The sequence below is a fragment of the Octopus bimaculoides genome, chromosome 22, assembly GCF_046866305.1.
Source record: "Octopus bimaculoides isolate indiv1 chromosome 22, ASM4686630v1, whole genome shotgun sequence".
NCBI lineage: Eukaryota > Metazoa > Mollusca > Cephalopoda > Octopoda > Octopodidae > Octopus > Octopus bimaculoides.
In genome coordinates this window covers 33,807,566-33,827,020 of record NC_142949.1, presented here as the reverse complement: position 1 = coordinate 33,827,020, position 19,455 = coordinate 33,807,566, and the positions used below count along the sequence as shown (strand labels likewise).

Genomic DNA, 19,455 nt, shown 5'->3' with positions numbered 1-19,455 from the left:
GCCTAGACAATAAAGGCCTCATCTCATCTTGGACAGAGAATAAGTTATCATAATCATCCTCATAGTTGTCGTTCTATATCCACTTCCCATACTGGCATAGGTCAGACACATTTGTCATGGATGAAACCAGTACATGCTTAGGTTAGAGGACTGTACTTTGTAATGCGTTTTAGTCTTCAGTCAGTTTCTACAACTGAATGCCCTTCCTAAACAGAAATCCTAAACTGAAATCCATAGTGTACAAAATTTTGATTTTCAACTTACAAAGCCCTAAATTTTAAGCAAGGACAGGTCAATTACTTTGGCCCCAATTTATTACTGGCTTTTCTCTATTGACACACAAAGGACAAAAGGTAAGGTCAAGCTCAGATTTTAAGGGGATATAACTGAATATCACAATGTATTTTGTCTGCCATTCTATAATTAATAATGGTGTGATGATGAAAATTCCTATCCATTGAGTTTCCAGTTTGCGGATAGGGGAATGGCTTGTAGATATACAAGTTACCTGCGAATACTCAATAAGAAGCCCAAGACAAAATCACAGGTTGCCCTTTGGTAAGGTGTAGTACCTGTTAGCCATCCTGCCAGGGTCATGGTGAAATCCTGAAGGCCTGAAAAATGTCACTATCATTGGAATGCAGGATGGTGGTCAGGAATGGAATGCAAAAAATAAAAAGAAATACTTTGTCTTTCTTTCCACTTTGCAGAACAAATTACACTTTTATTAATCTCGGTCTAGGAAACCCATCAGTTTGACTGGCACTGCAATCGTCTAAGGGGCCTGCAATCATAGACAAGAAATGACCAATCGAAAGACATTCTGTCTGAGTAAGCTTGAATAGATGATGACCATTATTCTATTAACTCTAATTTTCTCGTATTTAGAAAATAGTAATGTTGCTTACAGGACTATTCTTTGTTTGATTCCTGCCAAGACTAATAAAGAATTTTGGTGAAACTTACTATTTTTTTATTCAATTTTCCCATATATTTTTAAATATCTAGAAAAAATATTTTTTTTTAGTAAAAAACAAGAAAAATTTTTAGAATTCAGATACTAAAATTAAATTTTATTTAATATGAAAAATATTTAAATATTCGAAAGACCTAAAAATATATTAATCAAATTTGTGTGTGTGTGTGAGTGTTCAATAATTTATCTTTTTACTTCAAACAGAAAAAAGAAACAAAAAAAATACAAACAAAAACAAAATTGTTAAGTGTTGTGTAAATAACATGTCATTCTTAGACAAGTACATCAGTTTACAAAACAGAAATAATTTTTTTTTTTTTTAAATTAGAAAGCTCCAGAAATAAAATTAAATTCATATTTTAAAGCATGAATAATCAGGAATATATTAATTTTCAAATAGCACAAATACAGAATCATATGGAAAGCTGCATAGCACAGGCAAATTATTAGCTCGAATTAATTCTAGTTATGATAATCTAGAGAAAGCAGAAATTGAAATTAAATTATATCAATAGCATTCTCAACACTTTGTAATAATTATTATGATTATATTTTAAAGAAACTTTACAAAAATGGGAGGGAATTAGTTATTACAGAGCAATATTAGAAATAGGCCCCAAAATTGTAACTTTTTATAAGATATATATATATATATATATATATTGCAGCATTTGTATCATAGAAAATAACAACATTGTAAACTGAAAGCTTTGACCTTCATTGTGGGAGAACGATTAGGTAAAATCTGAATAGACAGACGTCAAAGTTACTAGATTTTTAACAATGACGCAAGTTTATGTAGAAAATTTAAATTATCAATACTTGGAAAAGACTGCTGAAGAAATAGACAGCATACATTTAATAAATAAATTCAAAAAAATATGTGAAAAGTACTGGTAGTAAAAATTCAATAGAATATAAGGTTTCATTTACAGCAATGAGAAATAAATGCAATCGAAAAGGATGTCAGTGAGCCAAATTTTAACTTGTTTTTCCAAGATATTAACAACTTTATATATGTATGTATGTATTTGTATGTATGTATATACATATATATATATATATATATATATATATATACACACACACACGTTTATATATATATATATATAAACATATATACACACATGTTTATATACATATATACACACACACACGTTTATATACATATGTTTATATACAATTTTATATATATATATATATATATATATACATATACATATATATATATATAGTCATATAGTTATGTATATAGTCACAGTTCTTTGACATATATGTATATGTTTATACACATGTTTATATATGCACGTTTGTGTATGTATATGTATGTGTACATATGTATATATATATATATATATATATATATATATATATATCAAAGAACCATGACTATCATGTAACAAGTTTAACATAGAAACAAAGATTCACAGAATCCTGATTTTGTATCTACTAATTTATTACTCATTATAATAGAATTAACACTCAAGTTGACCTATTGTTAAAAATCCAACATTATTTTTTTCTCACGAAGCCAAATAAACTCATTTTTATAACCTAATCAGTGCTGACTTTGGGAAGCTCCGTTGACTCCAATGCCAGGGTCTTTGACTTAGCTTTTACATCACTAGTTCCTTAATCTCACTAAATGACAAAAAAATTACAAATGGAAAAAATTTATTTTTTACAAAATTGTATTATTTCCGTGTTTTCTTTTAATTTGTTGCTGCTGTTATTTCACAGCTTATCGACAAGTTCATACTGACAGTATCTGGTATAATAATATTATTGTTCATTAAATGAGTTATCGCATATCACAATTTGCTTTCATTTAGGGCTTGAATGAATTACATTAACAGAAATTAAATTTGTGTCTACAGACTCTTTCAGTGCTGGCTAGAGTTCTTTTAACTCTTACTTGACATAAGCAATGCAATGTTTATCAAATGGTCACATGAACATTATCATCATCAATTTACATCCACCAATTTCATACTTCCATGATCTCACAATATTTTGATATTTGGAATTTAGATCGTAGAGCAAAAAAAAAAAAAAAAAATCGGACCAATTTCTGTTGCTACATATATCTTTTTAATGAGAGTAAATCCTACTCTTCACTTTCTGGACGTTCATATTATCACCAATCACTTTACAACATGGATTAGAGGCAATTTAATGGGCCAACAGTACGAGAGAACTTGTCTGCAGCAAGAAGAAAAAATAATCTCTACCCCACATCAGTTCTTTTCAGAGTGACGGCTCTCTAAGATGGATAACTTGTGCTGTCTCTTGCAGTATCTGTTTCTTCCTTTCTGGTAAAATACATTTTTAACGATGCTCATTCAACAAGCAAACTATTTATTTTTTGCACATATATTTAGTAACATTTGATGATATATTACGTTTTTCTGCATGACAGCTGTCCATATGATGGGGAAATGTAACTAGGGTTAGAGTTTTGATGGGCTTCAAAATCAACAGCAGACAGAGAAACATGTTACACCATCAAATTATATCTCTTTTGACATTTTCTGATAAATAGTGTTGTGCCAATGCTGAGATTTGAACTCTGAATCCTTTAGCTTTCAAGCTGGATCAGCACAATCATCAGCTTATTTTAACAATGGTTAGACAGATTTGCAGTTTCTGATTTTGTGAGAAATTGCTTTAGCAATAAATGATTTATGTAAGCTACACAGTGGTATCAATAGAAATGTTAGCTAAACTTTTAAACTCTGCAGATTGTGATAAACAGAAAATAGCAAACTTTCCCTAAATATATAAGGCAATGTGTATGATAGATTTTAAGCTTTAAATGCCCAAATCTGCAGTCAGTAACCTAGGACTAAATCCTGTTTTATACATTATTATACTTCTAATTACGAAAACCATAACTACAAGTGTAAATTAGTCAAGCATTTACAAGAACTGATTCAGATTTTTATTTCAGGAAGATTATGTTGCACAATAATAACATGATTAGTGCTCCAGATATGTTCCTACAAAATACAGCACGAAACAAAATGATTGATTAAAATTGAGCATAAATTATAATACGAAGCTAGATGGGCTGATTTGACAGTGATACGATATAGCTGCATATCATAGTTATTATCAAATGACCGAAAAATCCAGACACTGCAAACACTTGGTAACTTTTGATAGCCTTACATAATAGGGTTTTACACACTCTCATTTAATCTACAGTTAGGATAAAAACAGAAAATATATTCAATTAATTAAGATATTTTAATAAGTAGGCTTAACATTACTTGTTACAATGCATTATATCATCTGCTCATATCTTCCATTGTTTCCAAAAAATTTCTTCTTGAAGAAACTAACCTAATTGCTAATGATGTTGTCATGTTATTTTATCTTTGATGCTTCTAATCATTCATGTGACCAAGTTTAAAGACTTCCCATCAGCTTCTGATCACCTCAATACTTGCTGTTTTACATCCAGTCTTATCCTTTTCCTTGTGGTCATAGTAATTGTGAGAATGTACAAATATGGGTCATATATTCTTATATGTTAGCATACAATGGCTTTAACAATGAAACAGAACTGTGCTAAACCTCTAAGACAAACAGCGCCCTAGAGTGGATTAGCATCAAACAAAGCAGCACTAATTGAGGTATTACCCTGTTTTGTCAAATAGGTTTTGACATCACCGTTTTATGTTGGTTTTCGATGCTTGTAATGAACAAACTAATCTGGTACCATCATTATTTGTCACAGTCCTTTGGCATATAGCACAAACAGCAGCACAGTTTCCCCCCCATTTAATAGTCTTTTGTTTGGGAAATTTCTGTATAAATAACATGTACTATTTTGTTCCAGAAAAATGTTTAAAATAATTATTAATGTTCTACTTCTGAGAGAAAAATACAGATCACTTTTTGAAATGGTAATTATGATATTAGTTCCCGCACTAATTATTGCAGTAGTCATTTAACCTAATTCCTCATACTTGCCAGCTATTTCAGTAATAGTTTCTTCAGAGATAATTGCACTACAAACAGTTTCACATAGAAACAATTCATACGTCTGAAGATAACCATGTATCATATATTAATAAGTATCATATATTAATGAGTGTGTGTGTGCTTATATCTTTTATCTTTTACTTGTTTCCGTCATTATACTGTGGCCATGATGGGGCACCACCTTGAAGAATTTTTAGTCAAATGAATCAAACCCAGTAGTTATGTTGCTTTCTAAAGCCTGGTACATATATATATATCGGAGTGGTTGGCGTTAGAAAGGGCATCCAGCTGTAGAAACTCTGCCAAATCAGATTGGAGCCTGGTGTAGCCACCTGGTCCACCAGTCCTCAGTCAAATCGTCCAACCCGTGCTAGCATGGAAAGCGGATGTTAAATGATAATGATGATATATGTGCACGATCTAATTAACTTAAAGTGTAATTGAATTGCATATTATATGAAATGTAATCTGAACCCAACTGATGAAATTTACTTCTAATAAAGAAAATTCGAAATGATATCCAGGTAAGGTGTTAGTTTGATAGCAAACTGCCAGATTGAATTTGATAAATTAGCTAACAAATAGTTTGGTGCTTTTACACAGTTAAGAGTTACCTGTGTGCCAGAATTAACAATGATTCGTTCATCACTCCCAAGTTCCAGATATTCTCCCACATGCTAAGAAAATAACTATAAATATTTTATGACAATACATAATGGCTGAAATCTATCGACTGTGCACACTGCACTGTGTTTGTGTCACAATAGCGTTTGATTAAATGATTGTTGTAGCTGTTCATAGCAAAGTAGGTGAGTTCAGAATGAGTACACCTTTTATCAAAGGCATTCCAGCCATGACTAACACTTTTTTCAAGCAGTTCTACATGGGGCTATATCATTGATTTCCTTCTTTAAGACAGTATAATATGATATGATTGAGATTTAGCTGCTATTTCTAGCTCGACAAGTGACCATGCAGAGCAGAGTTTCTCAACCAAGCTTGTACATACATACATATATACACTTTGGTCGGCCCTAGGCTATAGGAGAAGACACTTGCCCAAGGTGCCACACAGTGGGACTGAACCCAGAACCATGTGGTTGGAAAGCAAGCTTCTTACCATACAGCCACTCCTGAACCTATAGAAAATTGGATACTCATGCTCTAAAGCTAATAGAGGAGTTAATCACTGACATATTTCTAGAAGAGCAGAGTTAAATGAATAAGTAACATATCACAACTTTGTTATGCAGGACATTGTCAGTGCCACCTAGTGAGACAAAAACAAAAATAATGTGGAGCCAACACTACTGGCACCAAACTCCATGAGAGAGAATAATTGCCTCCAGTAAATTCATAGCTAGAAGAAATGTTTTTCAAGTACTCCAGTGTTTATGACATGAGTTCGCAATCATGTGATTAAGAATGGCTAGGAATAAAATGCGATACAAAATAAAAAGTGGAAATTTAGAGACATAAAAATATCTTGTTCAGCTGGTGTAGCCTGCTTCCTTTAAAATGTCACTACCTATTTCAAATGTTTCACTCTTTGAAAAACAGAAGAATTTCTTTTGCAATCATCAATGCCAAATTTGTTAGATTTTCCTGGCTAAAATGGCAAAGATAAAAATCTTTAGCATATTATACTACTACTACTACTACTATTTATTCCTACTACTCACTTTAAGAAGCACTGACTATAGCTTATACTTTCATTAATGTAAAGTACACTAAAGTGGCATCTTTTGTTGTCCAGCAGTTGAACTTTAGTCAGAAAAGAATTGAATTAAGTTGAATCATATATATGTGTGTGTGTATATATATATAAATATATATATATAAACACAAACTTCTATATTCTTTCTCAATACAGACAAGATTAAATTGCCATCCAAGGTTAAATAGAACCAGTTTTAAGAATGCTATAGACCTTCAAACTATTCAAGATGAAGCAGGATAGAAATGAAAATTCATTGGAATAACAAAATAGATGTGAACAGCAGTAAATCAAACTATACAAAGCAATAGAAAACAGACACATCCCTCAAACAATAAAAATAAAATAAATAAAACATTTTTGTCAAGGACTGTCTTTTAGGTATTCAAGAGTTTAACATATTAACAGGAAAATTCTTAAGATTCTGACAATCATAAACAGAATCAAACCAAAAAAAAGAAAATAAACGGTAAGAACTATTGTGACTACAAATGCTAGACATTTTATAAGAATAGCAAAATATAAAAATAAGAAAAAAGAAAACTATAGAGTGAAGCTTCCTATTTTCATTAATTTATTGGTGTCATGAAAATCTGACGTTAGATTCAAGAGTTAAGAGCAAGAAGTAAAAGTGCAAACACAAATGACCGTTCTGAAAGATGTTCTGTGTAGACAGTGATTAAGAATGATGCTTTGTTGACAACTGGAAAAATATTTCCCTAATTATTTCAATTCTGATTTTGAATGTGATAGGATGGTGCTCTTAATGAAGAAAAATTTAGAATTTTTCTTTAAGAATCAGCATATAATTATTTCTCGAGTTAATTTAGTGATTACGATAAACTTTGTTAAAATCTGCTGTCACTGACAAAACATTTCATCATTTATTTCACATCACCACTTCTTAACTGATGTGTTTCAGAAAAAGAGAAATTAAAGCTTTCAGATAAACAAGTCAGACTCTAAATAAAAGACATATAAGTTTTAAAAAAATACATACAGATATAAATGATATCTGTGTACACACAAACACAAAAAATCACTAGCTAAAAATGAAAAATAACTACACAAAAATGAACAAAAAATTCATTAGAAACTGAAAACTTAAAATTACATTCCAAAATAAAATACAAATTTAAGAATGACAATAAACTGAAAAGAAAAAAGAAAAGGAAAAAAGAAAAATATGAACAGAAATGTTTTCCAAGAACTCATTCAGAATATGCCATTTTTATGAGGTAGAACACCTAAATATATGAAAATGAAAATCGTTCCTGTTAAAAGCTAGAATAAAATTTGAAAATTTGACAATAAGTTTTATTAATTTAGAATGAAATTTATAAATTAAAACACCATGGTTTATTAGTTTCTCGTTTTAAAGAATCAAAAATAACAATATCTTTCCCATTCGTTTATATATGCCAGAGTTCAGTTCTTACTGCTGTCTTATCAAAAATAGATTAGCACTAGTCATGAATATCCTTGCATAAATCTGCAATACCAACACTAGATTCGTATACTAATTTGTAAATCCGTGTGTACCTGTGAGTACAGATTCAAGCACACACATAGATTTTCTTATTTAAAATAGAACATTTACATGACAAATGTTTAGACAAGAAATGAAAATTTCATAAAACTGCAGAGGAACCATGATCAAGAATCATCTTTTGTTTAAAAATGTCAGAAAAAAATATTGATGAACTCATGGATTAGCAAGTATATATATATATATATATATATATATATACATGAATGTATGTATAAAATTGTAGAAATAGGATTTAGTAGACTTATTTCAAAGAAAGTGATTCAGAGGAATTCAGGTTAGAAAAAAAACAAATTGGGGGGGAATACATATAAAAATCTTAGATGTTTTTTGAAAAAATATGTCAAACCAAATATTTTGCTGAGAAAATAAATCTCTTCTTTCTTTTGGGGGTTTTACTGTCAAACTAAGAATTTTATAAAGAATACTTGAATAACTACTTTCTTTAACTCTACACTGCTCATATTCCTAACAAACCAGATTACTTATACATTTCCTTTAAACTTTGAAATCCATGATTTAGGATTTAGTAAAAGCAACTAATGAGTTCATTATTAAACCTGTTGTTACCTTATTTCTGTTGAACTACACAACCTTTGATTTAAGTAATTATGAATATAATGAAGAATGTAGAAAATTAATTTAATTAGTAATTTCTATCTTATACTTTCAAAGCAGATACATCAATGAAAGCCTAATTAACAGTGGTATTCATCTTGAGATAGCATCCCTTAGCGATGTATAATGTTAAAAAACACAGAAATATATCAGTTGTAGACAAGAATCATCCAGCAGCGGTGGTGGCATTGCTAAATGTGCATTTCTGCTTCTTTGCACTTCATCAATAACAGTTCTCATCTACTGGCAACTGCATGCTAACACAAAATCTGTTGTTACTGATGTAGTAAAACAGTGATTAATATTAAACTGGCATAGGCAGTGAGCAAGCAGAAGTGTTAGCACAGAGGACAAAATACTGGTAAGCATTTTGTCTGTTTTTATGCTTTGAGCTCAAATTCGGCTGAGGTCGACTTTTCTTTTCACCCTTTGATTGTCAATAAAATAAGTACCAGTTGAGCACTGGGCTTAATGTAACTGACCGACCCCTCCCCCAAAATCGCTGGCCTTGATTCAAAATTTGAAACCAGCATTAAGCTGGTGTTTGAAACACAAATTAACCTGATGTTTTCTTGAGAGGTTTTAATTCAATTAAGTTAAGGTGTAATTAAAGAGAAATTTGGCTGCTATTTCTAATAAGTCAAACAACCATATCAAGGCTCCCTCATAAGATTGAATAAAATTATACATGTAATATATGCATAAAGGTATGTATGTGTAGGGTGGTACATGACAAAATATAAGTTTGACACTATAGCTTTCAGCAGCAAATATGTAACTACAAATAGAATGGATTGAATCCTTTAACTAATTAATAATAATTAATGCAATTAATGTAATTTCTGACAAAACGTTATGAATATAAGTTTTAGGTTCCTTTCTTTAATGAGTTTGTTTCAAAGGCAGGGAAAATGATAGTAACATTTCCATTTTCTTCTTTTCGTTTTTACATTCAAACTGAGAGGGTTGGCAAGGTTTCAAATTTTATGCATATTTGAATGAGTCTTTAATATCAATGCATGCAAAACAAAAGCTACATACTAGGAAAAAAAGAAACAAACAATAAAAGATGGAAAAAAACCCCAAAAAGAATTATACACCAAAATGAAATAAGCAATTCAAAAATGAAATAATATTCACAAAATAGAAAATGGAAAATACATTTGACAAAAACAAAAATAACAAAGGAAAAATCAAAATAATAACGATAAAAACACATAAAAAAAGACAAGACAGAAAATAAGAGATGAATGTACTTACTAGATCACTAACAAAGGGGATAGATTTTCGCCTCGGCTTAATTTCCGGCATACTATCTATACTCGTATAAAATGTATTATGCTCAGGGGGTCTGTAATGGGATATAAGATAGAAAAAAATATCTTAGTTCTTTGACCTAAACAGTGGCACTAGCATGGGAATTACATTGGTAAGCATCCATTTTCCTGAAGAGAAAAATTTTTCACCATTTATTATACATGCAAAAGAAACTAAAGAAATATATGAAGAAAATTTTATTCCATCATATTTTTTTTTTATTAAAAAATATCAATTTATCAACATTAATAGCTTATAAATTACTGACATGAAAAAAAAACAAGAATTTAAATTTGTGAACATTGTTACAAATGAGTGTGTATGTGTAAATGTTATGTATGTATGTATATGTATGAATGTTGTTAATAGCTGTCACAGTGTAGAACAAAACTGCTTGTCATAAATAATTCTGTCCAAGGACTTTCTAACAGTTCTTGAGCTATGTTTGGGTTATAGTGTGAGGACGATTGCACTTACTACACTGCAACTCATGTACTAATTTGATATATTTTACACACACACACAAGTTCACAAAAACAAGTACTTCTACAAGAATATGTGCATGAGTGCAGAGGCATTTAAGAAGCTAACATTTTTGCATGTTTACATGATACAGTCAGCAACAGACCAAATATACATTATTTTTCTTTCCTAATATCAAACAAAAACAAGAATAAACTTTCTTTAATGCATGTAACTCTTATCAAAAAATCAACATCTGAAATATCACATAACAAATTGAACAAGTCAAAACAAAATAACCTCATGTTTTCTTCTGTTGTGTACTCTTCACAAGGTTTATCATCTGTTCCTTCCATTTGCTTAGGTAACACACAATTACACGATACACAATGTGCCAGGTGCTCAGGATGCAGTCAAGTCTTATACCTTATTGAACACTGCATTTTACCATTTAAAACGAGACAAAATGATCTGTTTCCAATCCATTTGGTTGCCTTGATTGTTTGTGAAATCAACCCTTAAACCCTAAACATTCATCTTGTTGTTACAGTCACTGAGAAATACGAACATTAAGAATCCCTCACATAAAACAAATGGAAATATCAGATGATATTTTACAATATGTATGGATATAACAATGCCATAGAGCATATTTTATACGGGGGATATTTATAAATAGATGAACAAGAGTAAATAAAAATAAATATTAGAAATAAGAAAGTTATGAATTTTGGCAAACATTACAAAACTTCAAATTGAGAATACAAAATGTGAGAGTAAATTTTCCACTCGGACATGTATTTTTTCAGTGTTGTTAGAATTTTATTTTTTTGTCCTTTCTTCAAAATGTGAGACATTCCAAAATACAATTAATCGACAATTCCTGTAGGCACACTGATTACTTGGTAATTATAAAAAGTGATTAAAACCAGGAGGGTAAGAAACAGACTTTCTATATGTTGATACTATTATTTTCTTCCTTTACATCAACAGCGGTGCTTATTATATACATCTATGTTATATACACATCTGCACTCACATAAAAATATCTGACAAATAATTTCACTTGCTCTCCCCTCCCTCTCTTTCTCTATCTATCTATCTATCTCTCTGTACATATATATATATATGTATAAAAAATGGGATTGTGTTAGTTGATGTTCATGTCTCTTCACAACAGTGGCTGTCACTTCCTTCACCCTCTTCTATCTACTAGCAGAGAGAGAGAGAGAGAGAGAGAGAGAGAGAGAGAGAGAGAGAGAGAGAGAGAGAGAGATAGAAACTAATGTGTTCCTTACTCTTCAAACATTCCTTTAATGTATAAACAGCATTTAAAAATTCCCTCCTTCTCAATCTCCCAAAGAACCAATATTTGTTCCCTTTCTTTATGCTACATTATATAACCATATGTATGAAAACATATAAATGTAGATACAAACAAATATATATATATGTATATATATATAGTGGCCCTCAATACATTAAGTAGTTGCTACACCTACTTTTTAATAACAGTTTGACTCAGCTCAACTTGACTTAACCCTTTAGCATTAAGACTACTCAGCATAATTTATTCAATTGTTTTGTATTAATCAATGTCTTTTCTCATTGCTTCACGATTACAATGATGTGACTGTTTACTTTTAGAATGTCATTATAGAATAGGAGTGAGAGTGGAGTTCCTGGGGTAGATCCAACCGAAATATATCCCAACTGTGGATGACACCAGGTAGCCAATACCATGCTGGTGCTTTACTCAACACTTGAACACACTAATCGACTTATACCCATTAGTCCAAAGCATTACATATATGTGTGTGTGTGAAATATATATGAATTACTGATGATATATATATATATATATATATATATATATATATATATATATACACTTATGCTTATATACATCAAAAAGGTCCTTCCTGAGCCATAGGCTCATTTCTGCCAGCTGAGTGGACTGGAGGTATGTGGAAGGAAGTGTTTTACTCAAGAACACAATACATCGCCCAGTCCAGGAATCGAAACCTCAGCTTTATGATAATAAGTGCAACACTCTGACCACAAAGCTACACGCATCCATACATACATACAAATACATGCATATATATATATAAATGATGTATGACATATTTGTGTATGTATATATATGCATGTGTATCTGAGTCTGTTACTGTGCGTGTGTGTATTTATGCAAGTATTGCTTGAAAATCCACATTAAAATGATGTTCAAAAATTTATACTAAAATATATTCATGGCTTCAATTTACATAGCCTTTTAGCCAGAAAACGAATTGCACAGTCATCTAGGCACATGATGTGTTGAGAAATCTACACACACACACCTGATTGCATTAAGTTTTCAACAATATATAATGATGTTAATTTTCTTTCAAAAAGGCCTTTTTACATAAAATTATGCCATAGATTAAAAAATGACTAAATTTTTTTAAAAGTACTCTGTAGATTGGCATAATAATATATTGAACATTTCAATAAAATTTACTAAAAGAGATTTGGAGATGAATATATTAAAAATTTATCATTGTTTTCCCAATATCCGTTTATTCTTCAGCTGATGTGAGTTATTTGAATGTGGCCAGACTAGGGCATCACTTTTAAGTGTATAGTCTTTAGCATTAGTCCAGAACTTGTCATTTTTATTGTGGGGTCTTTTTTTTTTTTTTGTTGGGTGTTCAACCTTAGAAGGATGGAATTCAGTGTAGATCTGAGCAGGATTTGAACTCAGAATTGCTTGCAAAGGGAAATAACTAAGTAAAAACACAAAGAATTTTATACTACTGATTTGGCCACACCCAACTTCCTGCTGTTGTAAACAAAGTGAAACCAATGAATTCATCTTTGAATAAAATAAAAGATTAAATATAATAAATATAGTAAATCTCTGCCTTTAGAAATGAACAATTAACATCAAATCTTTGGTTTAGACTGGGAAAAAAACCCAATGAATTTACTATTTCAAACTACAGATATAAAACATATGCATACATACAAACAAATACGTATGTAATTATATACACACACATATATATAACAGAGTTACTAGTGAGGAATTATTAATCTGGGCAAAACACCTTGTAAATTCTCTGTTAGTGCACCTGGCTAAAATAATAATATTTATAAATAATAGATACAATATATAAAACCAATAATACTTAAGTTTAATTGGGTTACCAACAGGAAGGGCATCTAGTCATAAAACAATGTTTATATAGCATGTTCTCATCTAACCCATGCTGGCAGGGGAAAAACGAACTGCTATGATGGTTGTGAGGTGAATTCTTTACCACAGAACCATGCCTGCACTTTCAATTTGCCATTGGTAAATTTCAAACCTATAACTTTTTAAAACAATCTCCTGTCGGTATTAATTTAGCATTTGCTGCAAGAAAGCCAAAAATCTATGAATTACATAAATTTCTGGTTACTCTCCTGATGAGAAGGCGACAAAGGCGATTTATAAATATGAGTTTAAATTGATGAAAAATGCATTCATACTTCTCCATAAAAACCAAGAATAAATTTATAAGATCATAAGATTAAAAAAACAATAGTTGATAGCTTGAAATAACAATCTTTTTCTCTGGCTCTCTACAAGTCACTCTTATGAATATTTAATTAGTGGAATAATTTTACTCCATTTTATTGATGGTAGTGTGTAAAACTTCAATCTCTGCCTTACTGATAAGTGCAAATCTTAAACAAATTACTGAAGGCATTCATCTTGATGGAATATTTCCTTGTGATCTGATGCAAAGTGATTTTACTCTCATACACGTAATCCACACAGTTTCTTTCTGGTTCTTGTGAAAAGAAAGAGACCAAATTTTGAAACCACAACCTTACATTTTAATCAATAGGTGTCTAATGTTGATGTTCAAGAAATACACGAGTGCCTAGAAACCTTCTGGATTGTCACTAATGATAAATTTGGTGGTGGAGGAGGAGGAAAAGGAGGAGGAAAAGGAGGAGGAAGAAAACAAAGGAAGAAAGAAATAACAGTTAAAAAAACCTAAACTCTTCTGCTAATATTTATAATGTGACATCGAAGAAATACCATCAACTAAATTATTGATGACTAAAAAAAAAAATATATACCTAATTGATTCTACTATACATTTGGCACCTATAAAATGTGCAAAGATTATTAGGAAAAAAAAATCTCTTACAACGCTGTGACTCTATAATAAAAAAAAGAAAAAATATTAAAAATAGAATTAATATTTTATATGTAACATGCAAACTATATAATTTTTTAGAATTTTCATAGTCATATAAGATTTATTTAATTTTATGAGAAAAAAAGATGTTAATGCTTTACTACATTCAACTTTCCCAATAGTATTTTGATAACTTCTTAATGTTCTTGTTTTATTTGAGGATCCTTTTGAAAGCTGATAAAACACATTTAACACTGGAATATAATATAAGATTTTGATGTAGCAAAGAAAATGTTACTTCAAACAGGGTAACACACATGTATTAGACATCGATTAGACAAGTACCTTAGTCTTTGGGGCATCTACTACACAAAATATGAATTGATACAACATATTGCTGTTTTCAGATTAAGTATTTCAACATAATACATCAAATATTTTGATTACAACCGAACTTACAAATCTATATGAGCAATACACAAATACTCCAACATTTCTTAATACACAAATATCTCAGCTCCAGAGGGGAATATGGCACTAAGATAGAGAATTGAAACACAAACGATGGGGTTACTAGTCCAATCAATGCGGGAAACACTAGCAGTGATTCATACCAGGAATAGACATGTAATTATATGAATTCAAGGTATTGAAAGCAATAAGATGCCTTTTTCATCTACAAGAAATATTCCCAGAAGATATACCTTTTATTCATGTTGCAAACGAGCAACTTTTTCTTCACGTATTTCAGCAATGTGAGTCAAATATCAAAGCGCCCCAAGAAATATCTAACTTTCAATTCTACTTCTAAAATTTGAAAACCAAGACATATTACTACTTTGCCACTAGTAATATTAAAAATTGAATAAAACTTCTACAATTATTTAAAATAAAAATTCAATACTTTCAAAGTTAGAAATTATTGCATTTGAAAATTCTTCACTAAGGAATATTAGTGTCATAAAATTTACATGAAACAAAATCTTTATATTAAAGAATAATTATAGAAAAAAGAAAAATCTATGAATTTATAATTTTAGAACTGAAATATTTTTAATTCAAGGGAATGAATATTTAAAATGCTTTTAAATCTTTTATAAAAAGGATTTCAAGTTATAATTCAACTATATATATATATATACTTGTATAACATACATACATATATATATATATATATATACATACATACACTCACACATATATACATACATATATATATATACACACACACATACATACATACAAGTTGTGGAAGAAGGAGACCCAGGAAGACAGGATGAAGTATTTTAGTCCAATCTTAAAATGCTGAGCATTATGAAGGAGATGACAGAGAACTGAAATATGTGGCACATTGCTATACTCAAGAGGACCTGCCCAACAATATAGAATTAAAATCCTAAAATCAAGATGTCATGTAAGAAGCACCATGCTGGTGCCATGTAGAATGACTGGTACTGGTGTCGCATATAAAGCACTGATGATGGCACCACTTAAAAGGCACCCAGTACACTGTGTAAAGTGGATGAATTTGGGAAGGGCATCCAGTTGTAAAACCCAAGCCAAATCAGACTATGGAACCTGGTGCAGCCCCTTGCCAGTTCATGTCAAGCTGTCCAACCCATGACAGCATGGTAAAAGGAAGTTAAATGAAGATGATGATGAACCACATATATATATATATATATATATATATATATATATATATGGTGAAGGCATGTGGCCTAGTGGTTAGGCTGTTGCACTTGCGATCACTAGATGATAGGTTCAATTCCCTGATTGGGCAATGCGTTTTGTTCTTGGGCAAAACACTTCATTTCACGTTGTTCCAGCACTCCTTTTGATCAGGGGGAAATGTTGGCCTGCTCACCCAGCCAGTGGGGTGGCATCATTTAAAGGCTAAAACAATGCAAAAACGCATTGTGATCAGCGATGTGTAACATCTGATAACCTGTTCAGTCACATGATATATACATATATATATATATATATATATATATATATATATACACATACACACAGGTATGGGGATGCGAACAGAAAAAATAGAACTTAAAATATGTCTAAGTATACTTTTATTAATATTTAGCAGAAGCAACAGAGTGACTCAAGGGTCAAGAGTTTCATGCATTGGCACTCATCAGACTAGTTGCAGATCAAAAAGCTGTGGGTTTATATACAGACAGATTGATTGATTGATTGATTGATTGATTGATTTGAATTTTAAATCAGTGAATGTTAATCTACAACTGTAAAATACTATCAAAGTTTGATAAGATATTCTGCCCGTTTAATCATACAAAATAGCAGTTTTCTCTGTGAGTGCTGACACTGATATGCATTTTACAGACAAATCCCATAATAAATAATTCACAATATACAACAAAACAGATTCTGAAAGAAACACTATGTTTTTGTTAATTTCAAGCAAAAAAAAAAAAAAAAAAAAAAAAAAAAACTAAGCACGGAAGAAAATGGTTTGGAAGTTTGGAAATTAGTTTTATTTCTAAAATGTTTTCCAAACATTTTTACAAAGCAGTGATGACTACACAACTCTTGGTGCAAATGGAACAATAGAGACCAACCAATAATCAATTAATGACCTGCAGACTATGCAGGTGTTTGATATCTTGGAGACATTGAAAGTGTACAAAAACTATGGAGTGATAAGTATTTTCTAGGTATTTCGGAGAAATAAAAGAATCTTTACATATGAAATCCAGCACTGCAAGAATATTAATTGTTGGTTTCAAATCCTGATGCAAGTTTGGGAGAGAGGTTAAGTCAACTACATCAACCCCAGTATTCAACTGGTACTTATTTTATCAAGCCCAAAAGGATGAAAGGCAAAGTTGACCTCAGTGGTATTTGAACTCAGAATGTAAAGATGGACAAAAATGCTGTTAAGCATTTTGCCCAGCATGTTAAAGATTCTGCCAGCTCACCACATTAAGGTAATCGTCCCTGGTTGACCTGGGTGGGTTTGAACCAAGAATATTAAATTTTATTTATATATTACTGCTATTGTTAGTTTAATTATTCTCACCATGATATCAGCTAGAATGATAATATAACTAAATTGTAATATTAACATTTATAATTTTCCAATTCTGAACTGAATCTTTGAGCTTCTCACATGTTCTCTGGCATACCATCAGCACATGTTTGCCCTTTATACATATACATACATACATATATATACATATATGTATGTGTGTGTGTGTGTATATATATATATACATGACCTTCTAAAATGTATTGATGTCAGATAAAACTTTATATCTTATTAATACTAGATCTTTATGCCCAAATCCATACTCTTTAGAGACACTTGTTTAATCAGTTTTAGTATAATATCCAAGAACTAACAGATATATCGGACTTAGATTTGCACAATTGCAATTTTACTAAGTGATTTGATCTGCTCATCTAAGAACAATATTCATTCCAAAGTTGCTGGGGGTTTTTTTTTTCCATTTTTTTGTTGTTGTTTACTCCATATTGTATCTCTTCTCTGTACCTATACTCCACAAACCTTTTTGTTCCCTTCCTTCCTAAAATCAACATTACATCTACTTCCACCAACCTGAACTCTCAGTTATCATTTAACAAAAATAAAATACACACCCACTCACTCACCCTTCGGCTTAGTATAAAATTCAAAATATTCTGGATTTCTTTTGTCTTTTCCATCACTGGTTCAATGTTCATTAGCTAATATATTTAATGTAGCACTCAATGAGCCTTAGTTTCTAGTAACCCATCACCTAAGGACACATACACACACAGATATTAGGATGTAATCCAAAAGAAAAAAAAACAGAAAACCATTTTAATTCTCATTCAATTAGACTAGATTGAATACTTCTATTATATTTAGAACACCAGCTGAGGTTAGAATGTCAGCCAAAACTTAAGGTAAAATAATATGCAATATTAGCAAATTCAATCACATGGATTATCTCAGCTTTTTCATTGTCTCTCTCTCTCTTGGCTTTATATTCATCTAAAAGATTATGGTAGCCACAAATCAAAGATTTCCTCCCCCTTCTATTTCCCTAAACAGCTATAGACAGCATGTCAACAGTTGAATTCCATTTAACGTGTGATGGCATACCAAATATGTGTATTTCTGTTTCATTTATTTTTCTTGCTGCTTTTTTTGTTTCCCCCCTCTTCACCAATATTACTCTGACTATTTGAAATATATCCTATACGTCTCTGCCACTAAATGACATGCTATAGCAGAGAATGAAAAAAGACAGGAATCTCCTTGACTATTTCGTTCACGTCGGAACATCCCTTTCCCTTTCCTTGCAGTGCAGCAAACGACAAATCTAATGGGAAAATTTATTGTGAAGATTTGTATCGCTACATTTTACTATCTAAATAGTTAGTGAAAGGATTACAGGAATAAATGACAGGGTATATAAAAGCAATGAGCTATAAATGGAAGCTATTCGAAGCAGGGATCAAGCCATATTAAGTTAAACCTATAAGTTGCTTTACAATCCTTTTACTTTCCATAAAAGCCTGACACCTAATGTGATTACTATAGTTTAAATATATCAATGATAACAACAGAATAAATATATAAATAGGGAAATAAATAAAAAAATCTTAAGTAAAAATTGAACTCCAATATACATAA

At 30.8% G+C, this 19,455-nt stretch overlaps 1 protein-coding gene across 1 annotated transcript in view; it reads right to left on the bottom strand.

The window, feature by feature from the left end:
• The window catches only part of LOC106879696 (protein unc-13 homolog B), a gene marked incomplete in the record, with an annotated part of 200,335 nt that overhangs the window by 103,799 nt on the left and 77,081 nt on the right, over positions 1-19,455 (bottom strand). Inside the window, 1 exon segment of the mRNA XM_089339545.1 lies at positions 10,111-10,201. Within this exon segment, the coding sequence (XP_089195671.1) occupies positions 10,111-10,201 (91 nt within the window).